The 21,299-nt window shown below is 47.5% G+C and overlaps 1 protein-coding gene across 2 annotated transcripts in view; it reads left to right on the top strand.

Annotated features, from left to right (window-relative positions):
• The window catches only part of PI4KA (phosphatidylinositol 4-kinase alpha), a 93,127-nt gene extending 80,617 nt beyond the window's left edge, over positions 1-12,510 (top strand). For both annotated transcript variants that reach the window (XM_087880206.1, XM_087880205.1), the window contains exons 45-55: positions 191-261; positions 2,152-2,224; positions 2,328-2,398; positions 3,248-3,357; positions 3,492-3,596; positions 5,216-5,341; positions 6,797-6,917; positions 7,819-7,978; positions 9,425-9,514; positions 10,537-10,620; positions 11,769-12,510. In XM_087880206.1, coding sequence (XP_087736332.1) covers positions 191-261; positions 2,152-2,224; positions 2,328-2,398; positions 3,248-3,357; positions 3,492-3,596; positions 5,216-5,341; positions 6,797-6,917; positions 7,819-7,978; positions 9,425-9,514; positions 10,537-10,620; positions 11,769-11,820 — 1,063 coding nt within the window. In that variant the 3' untranslated portion in view covers positions 11,821-12,510. The remainder of the gene's footprint in view (positions 1-190; positions 262-2,151; positions 2,225-2,327; positions 2,399-3,247; positions 3,358-3,491; positions 3,597-5,215; positions 5,342-6,796; positions 6,918-7,818; positions 7,979-9,424; positions 9,515-10,536; positions 10,621-11,768) is intronic.
• The last annotated feature ends 8,789 nt before the right edge of the window (positions 12,511-21,299 follow it).

Raw genomic sequence — 21,299 nt, forward strand, 5'->3', positions numbered from 1 at the left:
AGAGGAAGGGTATTCGGCCAATAAACACTCAGCTCCATTCAGTTGCTCAAGACTCCACCCCTCAAGGGATTATGAGGTCTTTAAAAGAAGATGAGATTGAAATGGACCTTATAAACAAAACCCAATTTGCCTTGTGGGTCAGAATTCATAATTCATATACCCCTAATATGTTTTTTTTCCCCATCCATAGGCCTTATCCTAAAGGCGAAGAGCGAAAAAAAGCTTGTTTGAACGCTTTATCTGAAGTGAAAGTGCAACCCGGTAAGAAATTAACATTTGCGGGTAGTCCAAAATTTCTGTTGCTAAGGGAGGCAGTTTTTTTAAGTGAGTTATGCCCCGTTTTATGACCTTTCTTGCCAAAGTTGTTAAGTGAATCACTGCAGTTGTTAAATTAGTAACCCGGTAGTTAACTGAATCTGGCTTCCCCGTTGATTTTGCTTGTCAGAAGGTTGCAAAATGGGATCAAACGACCCCGGGGACACTGCAGCCGTCATAAATATCAATCGGTGGCCAAGCATCCAAATTTTGATCATGGGGATGCTGCCGCCACAGTGTGAAAAGTGTGAAAAATAGCAATAGCACTTAGACTTATATACCGCTTCACAGTGCTTTCCAGCCCTCTGTAAGCGGTTTACAGAGTCAGCCTATTGGCCCCCAACAATTTGGGTCCTTATTTTACCCAACTTGGAAGGATGGAAGGCTGAGTCAACCTGAAGGGAGGGAGGGAGGGAGGGAGGGAGGGAGGGAGGAAGGAAGGAAGGAAGGAAGGAAGGAAGGAAGGAAGGAAGGAAGGAAGGAAGGAAGGACAATAGCAATAGTACTTAGACACATACTGCTTCATAGTGCTTTATAGCCCTCTCTAAGTGGTTTAGAGTCAGCCTATGGCCCCCAACAACCTAAATCCTCATTTTACCAACCTCGGAAGAATGGAAGGCTGAGTCAACCTTGAACCAGTCAGGATTGAACTCCGGGTTGTGGGCAGAGTTAGCCTGCAATACTGCATTCTAACTACTGTGAAGGGAGGGAGGGAGGGGAGAGGAGAAGAGAGGAAAGGGAAAGGGAAGGGAAGGGAAGGAAAGGAAAGGAAGGAAAGGAGGAAAGGAAAGGAAATAAAAAGTAAGGAAGGAAGGGCAGTAGCAATAGCCCTTAGACTTATATACCACTTCACAGTGTTTTACAGCCCTCTCTAAGCGGTTTTCAAACTCAGGCCCCCAACAACCTAGGTCCTCATTTTACCAACCTCGGAAGGATGGAAGGTTAAGTGAACCGTGAACCGGTCAGGATCGAACTGCCGGCAGTCGGCAGAGTTAGCCTGCCATACTGCATTCTAACCACGGCTCTATGATTCAGTTGCCAAGCACACGAATGTTGACTACGTGAGCATGTAGACGCCGCAACGGTTGTTAAATGTGAAAAAGGGCCCATAAGCCAGTCATTCTTTTTCGGTGCCGTCGTAACTTTGAACAGTCACTAAATGAACGGTTGTAAGCCGAGGACTGCCTGTATTACAGCCTTGGTGGCACAGCAGACTAAAGCACTGTTAAGTAGCACCAGCTGCCTGCAATTACTGCAAATTTAAATCTCACCAGGCTCAAGGTTGACTCAGCCTTCCATCCTTTCGAGGTAGGTAAAATGAGGACCCGGATTGTGGGGGCAATAAGCTGACTTTGTATAAAAAAGCATACCGCTTAAGGGGGTGGGGGTGTGTGAAAGCCCTACTAAGCAGGTATATACGAAAGTATGAAGGCTATTACTTAACGCATTGTAAGTTGCCCCGAGTCTCGGGAGAAGGGCGGCATATAAATCGAACCAAAAAGAAAGAAAGAAAGAAGAAAGAGAGAGAGAGAGAAAGAAAGAAGGAAGGAAGGAAGGAAGGAAGGAAGGAAGGAAGGAAGGAAGGAAGGAAGGAAGGAAGGAAGGAGAAAGAAAGAAGAAAGAAAGAAAGAAAGAAAGAAAGAAAGAAAGAAAGAAAGAAAGAAAGAAAGAAAGAAAGAAAGAAAGAAAGAAAGAAAGAAAGAAAGAAAGAAAGAGGGGGGGGAAGAAAGAGGGAAAAAACGTCCTGGCTGCTGTCTTCCCTGATTAGTCCTGCTAGCTCAACCACTTTGCTGGTTTTCACCAAGGATTGTCGTCTTCTCCCCTTCCCTTAAATAGGTTGCTATTTACCAAGCAATCCAGAAGCGATTGTTCTGGATATCGACTACAAATCGGGAACGCCTATGCAAAGGTATGGCCTGGCACCCTTTTCCAGCCTGTTTTACTTCGGTTTAAAAAAAAAAAAAAGGAATTATTACTATTACTGGTAATAATGGCGTTCTTCTTCCTTCCAGTGCTGCCAAAGCCCCTTACTTGGCCAAGTTCAAGGTGAAGAGGTGTGGAGTGAGTGAACTTGAAAAAGAAGGTTAGTGCAATGGCTCCTTTTCCTCCTTCTCCTCCTTCTCCTTCTCCTCCTCCTCTTCTCCTCCTCTCCTTCTTCTCCTTCTTCTCCTTCCTCTCCGCCTCTTCTTCCTCCTCCTCTCCTCCTCCTCCACTCCTTCTCCTCCTTCTTCCTCTTCTCCTCTTCTCCTTCTCCTCCTTCTCCTCTTCCTCTCCTTCTTCTTTTCCTTCTCCTTCTCCTTCTTCCTCTTCTCCTCCTCTTCTTCTTCTCCTTCTTCTCTTCTCTTCTTGCTTTTTTTTTTTTTTTGCTTTTTTTTCTGTCTCTGAAACTTCTGAAACTCTGTTTCAGAAAAAACTTTTTTTCCTGCCTCTGAAAGCCTCCAAAACAGAGCTTCAGAAAAAAAGCCTCTGAAGCTCTGTTTGGAGGCTTCTTTTCTGAAGCTCTGTTTCTGAGGCTTTTTTTCTGAAGCTTTTTTTCTGAAGCTTTTTTTCTGATGCTTTTTTCAGCCTCTGAAACCTCTGTTTGAGAAGCTGGGTGGGGCTACATTTGGTGTATAAGACGCACCCAGATTTTCACCCTCTTTTTGGGGGGGAAAAGGTGCATCTTATACTCCAAAAAATGCGGCACTTCCTTGTTCTTTCGTACTGACGGACAGTCTCCACATATACCTGAATACATCTCAAACCTCTTATCTGTCGGCTACTTTCAGTTCCCTATTTCTCACAGTTTCAACGTTCTGATTCCAAATAGGCACAAAGGCCAAGCGCTTATTTCAGGGTTCAAAAAAAAATATAAGACAGGGTCTTATTTTCGGAAAAACAAGGTACCTATTATTGTTTATAACGTAACTTCTTCAAAAACGCTCCCTTCTAGGCCTGCGTTGTCGTTCAGATTCCATAGATGAAAGCGGAGAAGACGGGAGGGAGAGTAAGAAGATTTGCTGGCAGGCCGCCATCTTTAAAGTGGGCGATGATTGCAGGCAGGTGAGAAAGCCGCAGGGTTGTCGTCTTAAGTCACCTGTACAGCTACAAATAATCTCCTTTATTCATCATTGTTACACACATAATATTTGGAGAAAAAAAAACCCTTCAATCCTGTTTCTTTTGGTGCTGGACAGGACATGTTGGCCTTGCAAATCATCGATCTGTTCAAAAACATATTTCAGCTGGTGGGCCTCGACCTCTACGTCTTTCCCTACAGAGTGGTGGCCACCGCTCCTGGGGTGAGTATCTGGAAGAACGTTTGAGATGAGATGAGATTAGATTAGATTAGATTAGAATTCCTTCTTGGCTAAGTGTGATTGGACACACAAGGAATTTGTCTTGGTGCATACATTCTCAGTGTACATAAAAGAAAAGATACATTCGTCAAGAATCATAAGGTACAACACTTAATGATAGTCATAGGGAACAAATAAGCAATCAAATCATACTAGGAAACAATTTTTTTTTTTTTAATTTGATTTATATGCCGCCCTTCTCCGGAGACTCAGGGCGGCTTACAATGCGTTAAGCAATAGCCTTCATCCTTTTGTATATTTATACAAAGTCAGCTTATTGCCCCCACAAACTGGGTCCTCATTTCACCTACCTTAGAAAGGATGGAAGGCTGAGTCAACCTTGAGCCTTGGCGAGATTCGAACCCTGCAGTAATTGCAGGCAGCTGGTCTTAATAACCAGCTTAATAACAGGGTGCCTTAAACCCCTGTACTACCAAGGCTCTTCAGTATAAATCGTAAGGATACCAACAACAAGGTTACAGTTATACAGTCATAAGTAACATGGTTGTTCAGTGAATCTGGCTTCCCCGTGGACTTTGCTCGTCGGAAGGTCACCCCAAAGGGGATCCCATGACACACACACACCCCGGGGACACTGCGACCATCATAAATACGAGTCAGTCACCAAGCGTCTGAATTTGGATCATGTGAGCCAAAAGGGATGCAGCAGTGGTCGTTAAGTGCGAACAAGAGTCCTAAGCCATTTTTTTTTACAACGGTCATTAAACGAACTGTAGTCAAGGACTACCTGCTCTGCCCCAGCTACGGACCCCAAAGAACGCAGCACATACAAAGTCCGTTCAAACCTTGGTTGAATAAATAAACCAGTCTTTTACAACAACTGCTGTTAATTAACTGCATGAACAGCCGCCAAGAATTCAAAGAATAATAACTGAAAGCTTACTATGGTTGGCAGAATGCCCAGAAGCAATTTGCAGGAAGCTGATAAGATAAGCAAGACAAGACACGAAGGTATGTGAACAAAGTTGTTCCCTGCAAATTGCTTCAGTCGGCGTTCCTCCTTAAATAGGCTAAGGGAGTGGCCAATTAGCCCCAAGCCTTACTCTTGAGGAGACCTCCTCCTGAGGAGCCACTCCTGCCTTTTGGCAGCTCTGCATGCCCATGCATCAAGAAGAGGCTCCTCCTCTTCTTCCTCTTCACTTATGGGAGCTTCTGGAGGTTCTGAAGGCCCTGGCTGGATCCCCGCCTCTGGCACCACATCTTCTCCAGCCTCCTCATTGTCTGAGTCGAGTGCCAGCTGCACAGGCTGCTGGCGCAGCACCACACCAGCCTCCTCGCTGTCTGAATCAGCTACTAGCTGCACAGGCCGCGTACGGGCCACAACAGTCAAGGATTTACCTGTATTTCTCTCTGTTTATGAAATTTATTACAGTTTTCCAGTTTCAGATGATTAGATGAGTTGCAGATGTGGGCAGAGCCAGGCAGAGCTGGCATTACGTGTATCCAGTCAGGCTCCTCCAGATGTTTTGCAGAATTTTGCTCTTGGGAGCTCCTGTGGAGCCCGAATTCTCCCATTCCTTCATTTCCCTTCTTTCTTCTAGTGTGGCGTCATCGAATGCATTCCAGATTGTACTTCCCGTGATCAGCTGGGCAGACAGACCGATTTCGGCATGTACGATTACTTTACTAGGCAGTACGGAGATGAATCAACCCTGGCCTTCCAGAAGGTACTTTGTGTGACTCTTATCGATAGAAGAGAATATTTGTAGCTCTGGGTTGAACTGGGGGGGTGTCCTTGGGGCTCTCTGACCTTTGTTGTTTTCTTGCAGGCATTTCATGACCCCTCTAGGTAACGTCATCAGTGCTAGAAGGGAATGGGATTTCAGGAAAAGGGGAGGAGGAGAAGGAGGAGAGAGAAGGGGAGAAGGAGAACTGTGGGGTTCTTGGTGCTCTTCGAGCTTGACTTGCAGACATTTCATGACCCTCCTAGGTAACGTCACTCCCCGTGCTACAAGGGAGTGGGGATCGTGGAGAATAGGAGAAGGGGAGGAGGAGGAGGAGAATTTGGAGAGGAGGCGGGGCAGAGGATAAGGGGAAAAGAAGGAAAAGGGGAGAGGAGGAAAAGGAAAAGGGGGAAGGAGGGCTGCGAGGTCCTTGGGGATCTCTGAGCTTGGTTGTTTCCTCGCATTTCATGCAAGGTAACATCATCAGTGCTAGAAGGGAGCGGGGATCATGGAGAAGGGGAGGAGAAGGAGATGAGAAAAAGGAGAAGAGGGAAGGAGAACGGTGAGGTCCTTGGTGCTCTCTGAGCTTGGTTGTTTTCTTGCAGACATTTCATGACCCAACTAGGTAACATCATCAGTGCTAGAAGGGAGGGGGTGGGGATTGTCATTCAGTGTGTGTGTCTTTCTGAACTCTCTCTAATGATCCTTTGATTTGACTCCGGAGAGAATTGGAGGATGGCTTTTATTGATAAGACCCTCATGAAGAACTAGAGAAAAAATGCCGTCCTCTTCTTCATTTGCTGTACAATAATTAGCGGGTTGAGCATCCCTTGACAGTAAATAGTCCAGTGATGCCAAGCACAAAATTTCTCCATCGTTAGGAATAAAGTCAACCCAAGTGACGCCATTTGATTCCTTTATTCCTCTCCTGAAAATTAGTCCTTCGTCTTCAGTCCCCGTTTCCCCCCCCCCCCCCACTCCTTATGAAAATGCTCCTGTTTTAGATGTTCGCCTTTGGCCTACTGAGTGCCCGCGATGCAAATTGGGGGGCAAAAGGTCAGTCTTGTCCGTCTGTCAGACTGCGATGCTATCTCAAAATTAAATGAATTTCCAAACTGCCAATCTTTAAGGAAATCTTTCTTTAATTGAGCACAGCCACCGGATCATGACTCCGCGCGGACAAGACTGACTTTTGGCCCCCCAATCCCTCCCTTTCCGATCCCCAAATCTCTGCTTCTCATTGGCTATCTTCCAAGTCATTCTTCAGACTCCTTTTCTCGTCATCTCCCAGGAATGTGCCCCTTCCCCTCATTTCCACGACAACCCGGTTTCAAAGGGATCTGGCAGGCAAAAGTTTCAAAGTTTATCTCTCGCTCTCCTCTGCTCTCTGTGCCAGCGTTGAAACGCTGACATCCTTCCTTCTTTCTCAATATCGCCCATGTTGTCGCCCCCTTGCAGGCTCGCTACAACTTCATCCGCAGTATGGCTGCGTACAGTCTTCTGCTGTTCCTCTTGCAGATTAAAGACAGGCATAATGGCAACATCATGCTGGACAAACATGGACATCTCATTCACATTGGTTAGTTTACCCCTTGGGATTTTTTAATTTTTTGGGGGTGGGTTCACCCTTTTACCTGGAGCAAGGGTCGGCAACGGGAGTTGCCTCCCGCACGTGCGCTTTGCTGGCGCATGTGCCTTCCGCACATGTTTCCGGACTCAAAAACATGCCTAAATAGGATGGCAAGTGAGCAAGCCCATCTGCGATTTCCGCTACCGGTTCGAGTGAGCCGGTCTGAACCAGCTGAATACCACCTCTGATCGGCAACCTGCGGCTTTGGAGCCGCATGTGGCTCTTTCATCCCTCTGCTGTGGCTCCCTGTCGCCGGTCGGCTCCACAATTGATAGGGCTTTTGGTGAGGACAGGTAGAGGAAAAAGGATGCCGCGCTAGGAGGAGACTCTATGGTGGGGGAAATCGGACTTCCGGTCAGCAGAGGAAAAAGGACGCCGCAGTAGGAGGAAACTCTATGGTGGGGGGAAACCTTCAAAAGAAGGGGCCTTTGTCTTTCAAAGACTTGGTTATCAGACTTCAAAGATCAAGAGCAGGGGTCAGCAACCTGCAGCTCTGGAGCCGCATGTGGCTCTTTCACCCCTCTGCTGTGGCTCCCTGTCACTCAAAATATGCGTCCCAACCGCCAATGTGCGACACCCGCCGGCACGCAATTTATTGAGCTTTTCAACCCCCAGTAGGCCAACCATGGATAAATCCAAGAAAAATTTCAGAAGGAAACAGAACGTTTAATTCAACTACATATGCTAGTTTTGTGGCCGCTCAAGAAATAGTCAGGCACGGGAAGGTTTTTGTGGCTCCCGGTGTTTTCTTTTCTGTGGGAAATGGGTCCAAATGGCTCTTTGAGTGTTTAAGGTTGCAAACCCCTGGACTAGAGAGTACACAGGACAACGTCTTCCTCCTCCTTGGCAGATTTTGGATTCATGTTCGAAAGTTCTCCCGGTGGAAACCTGGGTTGGGAACCGGACATCAAGCTGACGGATGAGATGGTCATGATCATGGGAGGCAAGATGGAGGCTACGCCTTTCAGGTGGTTCATGGAGATGTGCGTCAGGGGCTACCTGGCCGTCAGGTGAGGAGGCTTCCGCTTGGGTTCCTTTCTTCTTCTTCTTCTTCTTCTTCTTCTTCTTCTTCTTCTTCTTCTTCTTCTTCTTCTTCTTCTTCTTCTTCTTCTTCTTCTTCTTCTTCTTCTTCTTCTTCTTCTTCTTCTTCTTCTTCTTCTTCTTCTTCTTCTTCTTCTTCTTCTTCTTCTTCTTCTTTTTTTTGGGTAATATATTTTTTAATTTTTTTAAAAAAATTATACATTTATGTTCTGTATACTAACAATATTAGTAATTTCTATCATATTTCTCAAATTTAAATAATCCTCATTGTATTGTTCAAACATACACACCATATTTTTCGGAGTTTAAGACGCACCAGACTATAAAACGCAGCTACCTTTTTGGGTGAGGAAAAGAAGAAAAAGAAATCTGCCTCTGCCTCCCAGCAATTTTGCCTCCTTGCAGCAAACAGCAAACAGCCTGCTTTACTTTCATTTTCGTTTTCAGCATAGCTTGATTAGCACAAGGGAAAAAAAAAATCTGCTCCCAGGAATTTACCTCCTTCCAGCAAGCAGCAGAGGCCCAGCAAAACAGCTGAGAGCAAAACAGCTGAGAGTCGGGAGGCCGATCCAATCAACTTGTGCTAATCAGGCTGTGCTGAAGCTGAAAGGAGCTGTTTCTTCTTGCTGTTTGCTGCAAGGAGGTAAACTGCTGGGAGGCAGAGGCCAAAGGGTGGGGGGGAGGCCAGTGAGTGGGCGGGGCTACATTCGGTGTATAATACGCACCTAAATTTTCACCCCCTTTTAGGGGGGAAAAAGCGCGTCTTATACTCCGAAAAATACGGTATTCAAAAAATGCCTAATTCCTCATCTTTACGTTCATCTATATCCGTGATGGCGAACCTATGGCAGGCGTGCCACAGGTGGCACACAGAGCCTTCTCTGCAGGCACGCCAGCCGTCTCCCCAGCCCGCCTCCCACCGGCCAGCTGATCTTCGGGTCTCTGCCGCGCATGCGCCGGAGGTGGGGGCACACACGTGGGGGATGCACGCGCACATGCGGGGAATGCACAGCGCGTGCGCGGGGGGCGTTCGCATTGCATTTTGGGGGTTCACGCGCATCCGCCCGGTTGGTGGAAGGCCGCCTGCATCAACCTGGAAGCCAAAACTGGGCACGGGGATGCTGTGTGCACACCCCCCACATCCCCGGCACTCCGTTTTGGGCCTGGAAGGCCTCCCCCTGCACCAACCTGGGAGCCAAAAATGAGCATGGAGGCGTGGCGCATGCGTGGGGTTTTTTCACAATTTTCACAAAGGTTTTCACAATTTTGGCCACTACTGTACCAAATGATGTGGGTTGTGTGTGTATGCATTTACTTCTCTTCTGTCGTGGCCTCGTCCCATCCTAAAGAAATAAACTTCTTCCTGCCGGTGGATGAGGCCAACCACGCCTTCCCTTCTCTTCCTCCCCTTGCAGACCTTACATGGACGCCGTGGTTTCTTTGGTTACTTTGATGTTAGACACAGGACTGCCCTGTTTTCGGGGACAGACCATCAAACTCTTGAAGTAAGTGGGCTGCGCCGATTGGCTGAGAGCAGAAACGACGGGTGGGTCTTATTTAAGCTAAGGAAGAGCTTGATTGGCTTAAAGGAGGGGGGAGGCTGCTTGTTTTGAGCCCCATGGCTTGGAGGGGTGGATGGAACTTAACCCGAAACTTGGAAGAGAGAAATGAGAACCTGTAGAGGAGGGTATATGCATCCCTTGATGACCCCATGGAAGGTATGGTCCAGTTTTGATTTATTCGTGGTACCTTTGAATCAGTCTTGACTCCTGGGAATGACCTGGAGAAGTCCTCTTTTGGCAATTTTCAGGGCCGCCTTCCTAGGAAAGGAGAAAGGGACTGGCCACTAAAAAAAAAGTTAGCAGATAGCTTTTATGCCTAAGGCAGGTCTAGAACTCACCATCTCCTGGTGATTGGCCCAAAGTCACCTAACCTGCTTTCATGTCTAAGGCAGAACTAGAACTCACCATCTCCTGTTGATTGGCCGAAAGTCACCCAGTTGGCTTTCATCCCTAAGGCAGGACCAGAACTCACTGACTCCTGATGATTGGCCCAAAATCACCCAGCCAGGTTTCACGCCTAAGGCAAGACTACAACTCACCCTCTCCTGGTGATCGGCCCAAAGTCACCCAGTTGATTTTCATCCCTAAGGCTGGACTAGAACTCACTGACTCTGCCCAAAATCACCCAACCTGCTTTCATGCCTAAGGCAGGACTACAGTTCACAGTCTCCCGTTTTCTAGCCCGATGCCATGCCGACTTGGGCAACTCTGGGAGTTAAAAGTCCAGACATCTTAGAAGTTTGTAAGGTTGAGAAAAACACCCATATAATTGTAAGAATTATAACTCGGTGAGAACAGGGCTTCGCAGCTCTAGATTCTCAGATCGCACCCTGCCAATTTAAGGGTCTTTGCAAAAAAATATCAGCAACCGCAGTTGCCCGCATGCTTGTGAGAAAATGTGCTGAAGTCAAGACTTCTGCACAACAGTCTTGACCTCCTTCTCCTCCTTCTGTTTTCTCTAACAGGAACAGGTTCAGCCCCAACATGACGGAGCGAGAAGCTGCCAACTTCATCATGAAGATCATTCAGAATTGCTTCCTCAGCAACAGGTAAAATCTACTTCATCTCTGCTGCCCCATTTGTGGCCCAGCAACAACAGCGAGGTGACAGGGAGAATTGTACCTTCTGTCATCTCCATCTTCCCTGAGTCTTCACGCCGCCCAGTTTCAGGTCGATATTCAGGGCTCAGGACCCCGGACAAGCACCCCAGAGCTCAGGAAGCTGGTTGAATTTTTTAAGGGAGATTCAAGTTAATGTCAGAATTCCAGGTAACAACCCCCCCACCCACCCCCAACGAAAGAAGACACCGAGGCTTGAAGTTCCTCAAAATTCCATTTTATTAGAGATGTCCCATTGGCACATCTGGGAAAACCCGAATCTGAAAGCTTCCAGGTTTTCCACACCTGTTGTGACCTAGGCCCAAGTAGTTATTACCAGACACAATCAGTCCTAAACAAATATATTTTATTAGAACAGCTGAGAATTACTTCATTCTCGGCTTAGTCCAAATTAAGTCCAAAACAAATTTTTCATAAACAGTCCTTCCGCCTTATCACCAACCTTTGTCTACTTTGGCACCCTGCCAAAGGCTTTTCTTGGCAAAAGAAGCAAGAGACACTGATAAGAACAAATGTAGCAAGGTTGCTTTCCTACAAAGAGCCCAAGAGCCGTAGCTGCTCTTTTAAGCATTCTGGGAGGGGCCAATCATCTCCTGGCCTTACTCCCGAGTTGTCCTTTTTGCTTTAGCTACTCTTGCCTTCTGGCAGCTCTTCGTATGCGTGCACTAGGAACAGGCTCCCACTGTTCTTCTGCCTCGTTGCTCTCCGCCTGTGGAGGCTCCGGAGTCCACCCATCACTCCCAGATGGCCCTGGCCTCATCTCTGCCTCCGACCAGAACCCTCGTCCGGACCTTCCCCTGACTCTAGGACTGGCCCATTGTCCTCCCCAGCCTCCTCACTGTCTGACTCCACTGCTAAAATTCACCTCTGGGAACAGCTGATTGGGAACAGCTGATTGGGGGTATTCCGGGAGGCCGATCCACCTGCCAATCAGCTTTTTTATTTTTTCTTATTTTTCTCCCCCAAAACTAAGGTGCGTCTTATACTCCAGTGCATCTTATACTCCGAAAAATACGGTACTGGAAGATGCTTAATTTCTCTCTCCCCCCACCCCTCTTTCCCTCTTCGTCTTTTTTTAGGAGCAAGACCTATGATATGATCCAGTACTACCAAAACGATATTCCTTACTAAAACGGGGGAGGAGAAGCACCACGATCGCTTCCCCTCCCTCCTTGACCTCGAAAGGTGAATTTCTGAGATCGCTGTCTCCTGCCCTTCGAAGCAAGCCCTGTGTACGCCCGCGTTTGCATGCCAACCCGGGTGTCCCCCGTGGTAGCGGATACCGCAACAATCAACCAACATCTTAGCTCGTGCCTTTCGTCTTTGCTGGGATCCTCAACGTGGCGTCTCCGTGATCTAGAAATTAGCCGCCGTTCGTAATCTCGTAAAAATCCTGTTGGACTTGTGAAGACGGGCAAATTTGAAACCTTCGGCGGATGTCAGGCATAGTCGGGGGGGGGAGCACCCCTTCTTGGCTTGTCTCTCAAAGCCAGAATCTTTTGACGCGGTTGTTCTAGAGAATCGGATGCAAACAAGGCGCTCTAGAATTATAGCACAGAGCGGTGGAAGAAAAGATGGCTCTGGCCGTAAATGCTGTAGAAATTGTAAGGATAATCATTTTGCACTTGTCGGTGTGGAATCGCTTGTGTTTTTGCACTGTAAATCTCCTCGCTCCATGGTCAGTATTTCGTATTTTCGAGAAGAATGTATCCCGCCCCCTCCCACCCTTTTGTGTGGTTTTAAAGAGAGATGCTCTACTGAAGAGAGGTTATATTTAATCGTTAAAAAAAAAAAAAAAACCAGAATAAAAGTTTTAGGATATTTTCTGCACCAGATTTTTTTTCAACTCCAAAACCCATCATTCCTGTGAACCTTCAGGAAAACTCTGGGCGGTGCCTGAAGACGCTGCCAAAGGCAGTGGGAAAGATGATTGATAGACGTCCCTAATTTTCACCAATAAATTCTATCAAGGAGATAATATAGTTTTAGTCCGACGCTCAATTTTATCCTGGTGATTTCCAGAAGTCGGCAAATGGATTTTTTTCCCACCAGGATGCTATCATTTACTAAATTGAAATTTATGTAAAATAACGGCATATGGGAGGAGCTAGATGCAAAATTGGCAGGTTGAAGGCGGAGCCAATAACGGGTGGCATTTTACCAAACTTTCCCAGAAAGAGAATTCCTATAGAGAAATGCAAAGCTTCACTGAATGGCTAAAAAACGTTTTCCTAAAGACAATAAATGATTGGGAAATTTTCCCATTAAATTTATCACCCAGTTTTGGTCTGGAGGTAACTCTGGCAGCCGTAACAAATTTACAATACAATTAGTGGAATTTAAAATATCCAGCAGATCGTGATCTTGATTAAATTGGATTCAATCGAGAGTTGTTTCGATGAAAAGAGATGCTCTTTCTGGTAGCTCCGCTAATTTTGGGAAATTTAGCCCCATCCTGACCCCTGAAAGGGTCACGGTTGACCGGTATAAAGAAAATCTGGTGCCAAGATCTTAAGATGCTCAGGGACAAAGGCAGGGTGAAATCCAGCAGGTTCTGACAGGTTCTGGCGAACCGGTAGCGGAAATTTTGAGTAGTTCGGAGAAGCGGCAAATACCACCTCTGGCTGGCCCCAGAGTGGGGTGGGAATGGAGATTTTGCAATATCCTTCCCCCCAGGAGTGGGAAGGGGATGGGGATTTTGCAGTATCCTTCCCCTGCCACGCCCACCAAGCCACGCCCACAGAACCGGTAGTAAAAAAATTTGAATTCCACCATTGGGCAAAGGGAATGAAGAAGTCCTATCACACTTAAAGGGCATTTGGCAATGGGAGAAGAGCTTGTGTGTATTTTTGGAGTCAAAGTTTCAAAAAGTTTCAAAATTCCTTTCTCCCTTGAGCCTTTTAATTCAAAGCTCCAATTTTCAGGTCCTGCAGTTGTTCGATTAAAATCTATCTATCTATCTGTCTGTCTATCTATCTTTCTATCTATCTTCTAATTCCTCCCAATGCTGGCAAGAATTTTTTTTTTTAATTTGATTTATATGCCGCCCTTCTCCGGAGGCTCAGGGCGGCTTACAATGCGTTAAGCAATAGCCTTCATACTTTTGTATATTTATACAAAGTCAGCTTATTGCCCCCACAAACTGGGTCCTCATTTCACCTACCTTAGAAAGGATGGAAGGCTGAGTCAACCTTGAGCCTTGGAGAGATTCGAACCTGCAGTAATTGCAGCTGGTCTTAATAACCAGCTTAATAACAGGGTGCCTTAGACCACTGTACTACCAAGGCTCTTATTTTGCACATCCTTCTTGGGTTTTCCTACAGCATTCCCACCCAACTCTTTAAAATAACCACCTCTTTTCTCTGAAAGCCTCCTGCCGCTATCCTGGGAAAAGACACGGTTGCTTTCAAGAATTAACAGGCCAGGGCTACAATTTGCACCCACCTTCCCAGCAAAGTAACCTGCAGGAATCCGGTCCAAAGAAATGGACAGCCATAAAGTGGCTGTTAATTCTCTAGAAAGACTGCAGAGAAGAGCAACCAAGATGATTAAGGGACTGGAGGATAAAACATTTGAAGAACGGTTGCAGGAACTGGGTATGTCTAGTTTAATGAAAAGAAGGACTAGGGGAGACTTGGTAGCAGCCTTCCAATATCTCAGGGGCTGCCCCAAAGAAGAGGGAGTCAAGCTATTCTCCAAAGCACCTGAAGGCAGGACAAGAAGCAATGGGTGGAAACTCATCAAGGAGAGAAGCAACCTAGAACTAAGGAGAAACTTCCTGACAGTGAGGACAATTAACCAGTGGAACCACTTGCCTCCAGAAGTTGTGAATGCTCCAACACTGGAGGTTTTTAAGAAGATGTTGGACAACCATTTGTCTGAAGTGGTGTAGCGTTTCCTGCCTAAGCAGGAGGTTGGACTAGAAGACCTCCAAGGTCCCTTCCGACTCTTGTTATTCTACTCTATTCTAAATACACCAAAGAGCTCCAGCAGAGGAACAAACAAGAAAATTCTTGCATTTTCTACGGTATGTCCCGGTCAGCGCTGATCGTATTAGGGATACGCAGCTCAAAGGGCAAGGAGGTTTTAAGATAAGATAATAGCAAGAGGCATTCAGTTCCTTGCCGTCCTTTCCTCCAGCAACAAATATATGGGGGAAAGTTGAGTTGGTTGTTGATTCTTGTTCCTCTGAAGGATCAGAAATGATCAGGACTGGATCTGGGGTTTTGAAGTCGCCTTATTTTGTTCCGTTGTTTCCTACTGGCCGTCGTTTCAGGAAGGCCGCAAAGAAGACCGAAGGAAGAAGGCAGCTTTATTTTGGATTTTTTTATTTGGATCTTGCCCCCAACTATCTGGGTCCTCATTTTCCCGACCTCGGAAGGATGGAGGGCTGAGTCAACCTGGAGCCCGTCAGGATCGAACTCCTGCCTGTGGGCAGAGTTAGTTTGCAATACTGTATTCTAACCATTGTGCAGGATGGATGGATGGATGGATGGATGGATGGATGGATGGATGGAAGGAAGGAAGGAAGGAAGGAAGGAAGGAAGGAAGGAAGGAAGGAAGGAAGGAATAGCAATAGCACTTAGATTTATATACAGTGCTTTTACAGCCCTCTCTAAGCGGTTTACAGAGTCAGCCTTTTGCCCCCAACAATTTGGGTCCTCATTTTACCCACCTCGGAAGGAAGGAAGGCTGAGTCAACCTTGAGCCTAGTAAGATTCGAACTGCCAAATTGCAGGCAGCCGGCAGTCAGCAGAATTAGCCTGCAGTACCGCACTCTAACCACTGCACCACCACAGCTCTTTTTCTCAAGAGCTGAGAAGAAAACCTTTATTACCATCAAACAAAATGTCCTTGAAAGTCCAAGCTAGCTTTGGAGTTCTCCTGAAGTCTTCGCTGAGTAAGTTACAATGCTGTGACCCGAAGTAGCCAGCAGAGGACAGTGTGCAACAAACGGAAGGTAAGGATTCAACATTAAACTGTGCAAGCAGGCCGGATGAGCGAATGAAAACCCCACAAAATGTGCCTGAAGATGAGTTCACGTGATGGGAGCATCTCACTTCCTTACATCCGGTGTTGCTTCATTCCTAATCTTTTTGTCTAGCCTTCTGAACAGTTCAAGGCATCAAGCATGAAATTGGAGAAAGGAAGGATGGGAAGGTTTCTCAGAGACCATCTAGTCCAGCCCTTGTTGATGCAGCTATCTACGTCTACAACATCCCACACAGATGGGCCTCCAGCTTATGTTTTAGTGCTTCCAGTGAAGGTTAACTTCATTTGAGACTTAGCATCTTCTGAGTGAACCTTGTTTGAGACTTAGCATCTTCTAAGAGGACTTTGTTTGAGATTTAATATCTTCTAAGAGAACCTTGTTTGAGATTTAACATCTTCTAAGAGAATCTTGTTTGAGACTTAGCATCTTCTGAGAGAACCTTGTTTGAGAGGTTCACTCAAAAGATGGAACTGGAGCGGAGAGGGTGGGAACGTTCCTCAGAGACCATCTAGTCCAGCTCTTGTAAATGCGGCTATCCACATCTAACAACGTCTTGGACAGATGGACCTCCAGCTTATGTTTTAGCACTTCCAGTGGAGGTGAACTTCGTTTGAGACTTAGCATCTTCTGAGAGAACCATGTTTTTGACTTGAAGTATAAACCTTCCACTGTCCGAGAATCAGCTGTGGGAAGGCGAAAAGTCTTCCAACACATCAGATTGGTTCTCTTGCTAGCCATGGTTCTCCAGGCCTTAGGGATGGGGTTCAAAATCAGTAGCTTGCTAACATCCTTTGGTGGCTCCAAAATTACTGTTGAAATGGGTGGACCCCAAAACGGTGAATCAATTTATTTTGCAGCTATGAAATTTGGTCATGCTGTTAGGTAAGTGGGTTGGGTTGGGTTGGGTTGAGTTGAGTTGGGTTGGTTGGATGGGTGGATGGGTTGGGTTGGTTGGTTGGTTGGTTGGTTGGTTGGTCGGATGGATGGATGGGTTGAGTTGAGTTGACTTGGGTTGGGTGGATGGGTGGATGGGTTGGGTTGGTTGGTTGGTTGGATGGATGGATGGATGGGTTGAGTTGAGTTGAGTTGGGTTGGTTGGATGGGTGGATGGGTTGAGTTGACTTGGGTTGGTTGGATGGGTGGATGGGTTGGGTTGAGTTGAGTTGGGTTGGTTGGATGGGTTGGGTTGGTTGGTTGGTTGGATGGATGGATGGGTTGGGTTGAGTTGAGTTGGGTTGGTTGGATGTGTGGATGGGTTGGGTTGGTTGGTTGGTTGGCCAGATGGATGGATGGGTTGAGTTGAGTTGACTTGGGTTGGTTGGATGAGTGGATGGGTGGATGGGTTGGGTTGAGTTGAGTTGAGTTGGGTTGGTTGGATGGGTGGATGGGTTGGGTTGGTTGGTTGGTTGGTTGGTTGGTTGGTTGGATGGATGGATGGGTTGGGTTGAGTTGAGTTGAGTTGGGTTGGTTGGATGGGTGTATGGGTTGGGTTGGTTGGTTGGTTGGTTGGTTGGTCGGATGGATGGATGGGTTGAGTTGAGTTGACTTGGGTTGGTTGGATGGGTGGATGGGTTGGGTTGAGTTGAGTTGAGTTGGGTTGGGTGGATGGGTTGGGTTGGTTGGTTGGTTGGTTGGTCGGATGGATGGATGGGTTGGGTTGGGTTGAGTTGAGTTAAGTTGGGTTGGTTGGATGGGTGGGTGGATGGGTTGGGTTGGTTGGTTGGTTGGTCGGATGGATGGATAGATGGGTTGGGTGGGTGGGTGGGTGGGAGGGAGGGAGGGTTGGGTTGGTTGGTTGGGTTGGTTAGTTGACATGCTGCCATTCCTTCAGGAATTTCAGGTAACAGCAACATTAGTGAAATGATCTATTTCAGGCACATATACAGTAGTGGCTAAAATTGTGGAAACCTTTTGGGGAAAGTATATTTTTGAGGTTTGATGGCTAATAACACCACTTTTTTTTTTTTTTTTTTTTTTGAGTTTCAAGATCATCCTATTCCACTGCTGGAATGGCCTGGGAGTAGCCCAGACCTTCACTAAATGGAAAATTCTATGGAGCCGACTAAAGAAAGTTGTTAGTCGGACGCAACTCAGCAATAAAACCCAGTTAATAGAAGCCACCATTCCATCTTGGTTTCACATTAGAACAGCTGCAGAACTAAAAGACTTGGTTCCCTCCGTGGGAAGACGTTGTAAGGCCGTCATTCATGCTAAAGGTGACCCAACTAAGTATTAACTGACATGGTGATCATTTCTGTAGATCTCATTTTTTCTATGATGACAAGATCTCGGTTTTTCTCCTCAAGCGGATCTCGGCAAAGAGTTCCAGCTCACAATGGCTTAACACCTCAGCGGCACCCAAAGAATAGGAATAGGAACAGGAACAGGAACAAGGATAGAATAGAATAGAATAGAATAGAATAGAATAGAATAGAATAGAATAGAATAGAATAGAATAGAATAGAATAGAATAGAATAGAATAGAATATGGAATAGGTTCGCCATCACAGCCATAGTTGATCGGAGCTTCTGGGGTGGCTTAAGACCGTCATTCCTTGTGCACACACCAGGGATCCTTCTCGCCCCGGCTGCCTGGTTTTATTTAGTACACATTTTGTACGCTGCCAACTTCAAAATGACTCTTGACGGCCATAAAAAATCCAAAGTAAACCCGTAACATCATAAAACCATAAAAATAAGCCAAACTGTTAAAACAAAGCCAAATAGGCACGCCCTAGCCCCACACGAAGGGGTTAGAAGCAGATCACCAAACTCCCAATATAGAATCGGGGTTGGAAGGGGACCTTGGGGGTCTTCTAAACCAGGGGTCCCCAACCTTTCGGACCTCAGGGACCACTTAAAATTCATAATTTTTAAATCCCGCGGACAAACTAATACGATCTGCCTAATGACCGGCTGGGTGGGCGTGGCTAGGTGGTCATGTGACTGGGTGGGCGTGGCCAACTGGATATCACATGTTGAGGGGTGCCTCGCCGGCCTCTACTCGCGCCTCCCCTCCTCGCCTGCCAGCCCGGGCTCCTTAGGGCCCCAACAGGAAGCAGTTGCTGGAGCTAAGCAGCCCCCACGAAAAAGAGTTGGCAAAACAGCTCAGTTCAAATTGGATCTGACCGAGAAGGAGGCTCAGCAGAAGCACCTCACTGAGGACTAGGAGCATAGGCTTTCCAAGCAGAGGGAAGACCTGCGGGAGTGCAAGGCCAGGTACCGGCGCCTGGAGGCTCAGAGGGCTGAGACGGTCAGCCAGTTCCAGGCCATGATGCAGTCCCACTGGAACGAGGCTCTCCGGCTCTTCGCCACCAGTGGCACTTCCCTCCAGCCTTCGCCCAAAGCCCCACACCAGGAGGCCGAAGCAGACCCCAAGTCGGAATTTCTGCCCCCCTCCGACCTGCACAAAAAGATCCCGAAAGGGGAGATTCTCTGCAGCAACACAAATGTTCATTGCACATATCCATCCCAGGGGCCGTAGTTTGAGGACTCTTGGAAAAAAAGCACCTTTAGCAACTACCTGTGTAAGGCTTTAGAATCATAAGAGGGTTGGAAGGGACCTTGGAGGTCATCCAATCCAACCCCCTGCTCAAGCAGGAGGCCCTATACCCGTGATGGCGAATCTATGGCACGACTGCCCGAAGTGGCACACGGAGCCATGTCGCCTGGCACGTACAGCATCGCCTGTTCCTCTTCCAGGTTTCTGGCGTGCATGTGCGCGCGATGATCGGCTGGCCTTTTTGCATGCGGCAGTGCTGGAAACTGGAAGAGCTGGTCTTCCATTTTCCTGCGCGAGCATGCCCGCCGGCCAGCTGATCGTCGCGTGCACATGCGCGCCAGAGACCCAGAAGAGTAGCTGGCTGAAACCGGAAGTTCCGTAGCTAAAACCGGAAGTTCATTTTCAGGCACGCGTGTGCACCCTGGCCAGCTCCTCTTTCGGGTTGCGGCCCAGACATGCGCACGCTCCCTTTTCAGCACTCGGTGCTGAAAAGGTTTGTCATCAACCCGTTGTGCCCATGTGACACCCCTCCTGCGCGAGCTGCACTGGCTCCCAGTGGTCTTCCGGGTGCGATTCAAGGTGTTGGTTACCACCTTTAAAGCGCTCCACGGCATAGGACCCGGGTACCTCCGAGACCGTCTTCTGCCACCAATAGCCTCCCACCGACCAGTCCGTTCCCACAGAGAGGGTCTCCGGGTGCCATCGGCCAAGTTATGTCGGCTGGCGACATCCAGGGGGAGGGCCTTCTCTGTGGGAGCCCCAGCCCTGTGGAACGAACTGCCCCCGGAAATTCGTAAGATCGCCGACCTCCGTGTGTTTCGCTGCGCATTGAGGACCCTGTTGTTCCGCCAGGCCGGGCTATCAACACAATAGTTTTAAATTGGGGTATTTAAATTCTTTGGGGTTTTAAATCTGAGCCAATTTATTTAATTATTTTAAATTTTATATTGTTGTTTTGTCTGTGTTTTTAAATAGGCTGTACACCGCCCTGAGTCCTTCGGGAGAAGGGCGGTATAGAAATAAAATTATTATTATTATTATTATTATTATTATTATTATTATCATTATTATTATTATTATTATTATTATTATTATTATTATTATTATTATTATTATTATTATTATTATCACTACCCTATACCATTCTGGACAAATGGGTGTCTAATCTTTTCTTGAAAACCTCCGGTGATAGAGCACCCACAACAGTGATGGCTAACCTTTTTGCCGTCGCGTGCCAAAAGCGGTGGGGAGCACGGGGGGGTCGAGCGCACGCGTGCCCACACCCATAACTCAATGTGCCCCACCCCCATGCATGCACACGCGACCCCCCCCATGCGACCCCTGCCTTTGGCATGCGATGGCACGGTGGGCACGGTAGACCTGTTTTTTGCCCTCCTCAGCTCCAGAGGCTTTCTAGGAGCCTGGGGAGCGCGAAAATGGTCCTCCCCAGCCCCCTGGAGGCCAGAAACAGCCCGTTTCCCGATTTCCGGTGGGCCCGAAAGGCCCAAAAATCAGCTGGCTGGCGTACGCATGTATGCTGGAGCTGAGCTAGGGCAACGCTCGCATACCCACAGACATGTCTCCGTGTGCCACCTGTGGCACGCGTGCCATTGGTTCGCCATCACGGACCTACAAATTCTGGAGGCAAGCCGTTCCTCTGATTCATTGTTCTCACGGTCAGGGAATTTCTCCTTCGTTCTAGCTCGGATCTCTCTTTGGTTTCCGCCCCGATCGGCCTATTTCCCTTTCCAGCGTGCTCCAAAATGTTTTCCAAAGGGGGGGGCGTGCAACTCACCGCCAGCATTTCCCAATTGATCCCCCCCCTCCACCGCTTCCCTTCTCCCCTTTCAAACGCCTGCCAAAAACACTTTTGCATCCGTCCTCTCTGAATTCTCTTTCTCGCTCCTGGCCCGTTTCTGTTCTCGCCATCAATCCGGCCTTTTGATGCTACCACGAATGAACATTTTTAAATAGATGAAGTAGACTTGGAGGAGTGGGTGGTTTGCCCAGAGTCATTTGGCAAGGGGATCCTTGGAAGAAAGAGAAAAAAAAATGGGGAGAAGGAGAGGCCATGGAGAGGCCCCCTTTGCAGCTTAAGAGCCCTAGGCGGGATGA

The sequence above is a fragment of the Pantherophis guttatus genome, chromosome 17 (genome assembly GCF_059756535.1).
Source record: "Pantherophis guttatus breed Tessera chromosome 17, ASM5975653v1, whole genome shotgun sequence".
Taxonomy (NCBI): Eukaryota; Metazoa; Chordata; class Lepidosauria; order Squamata; family Colubridae; genus Pantherophis; species Pantherophis guttatus.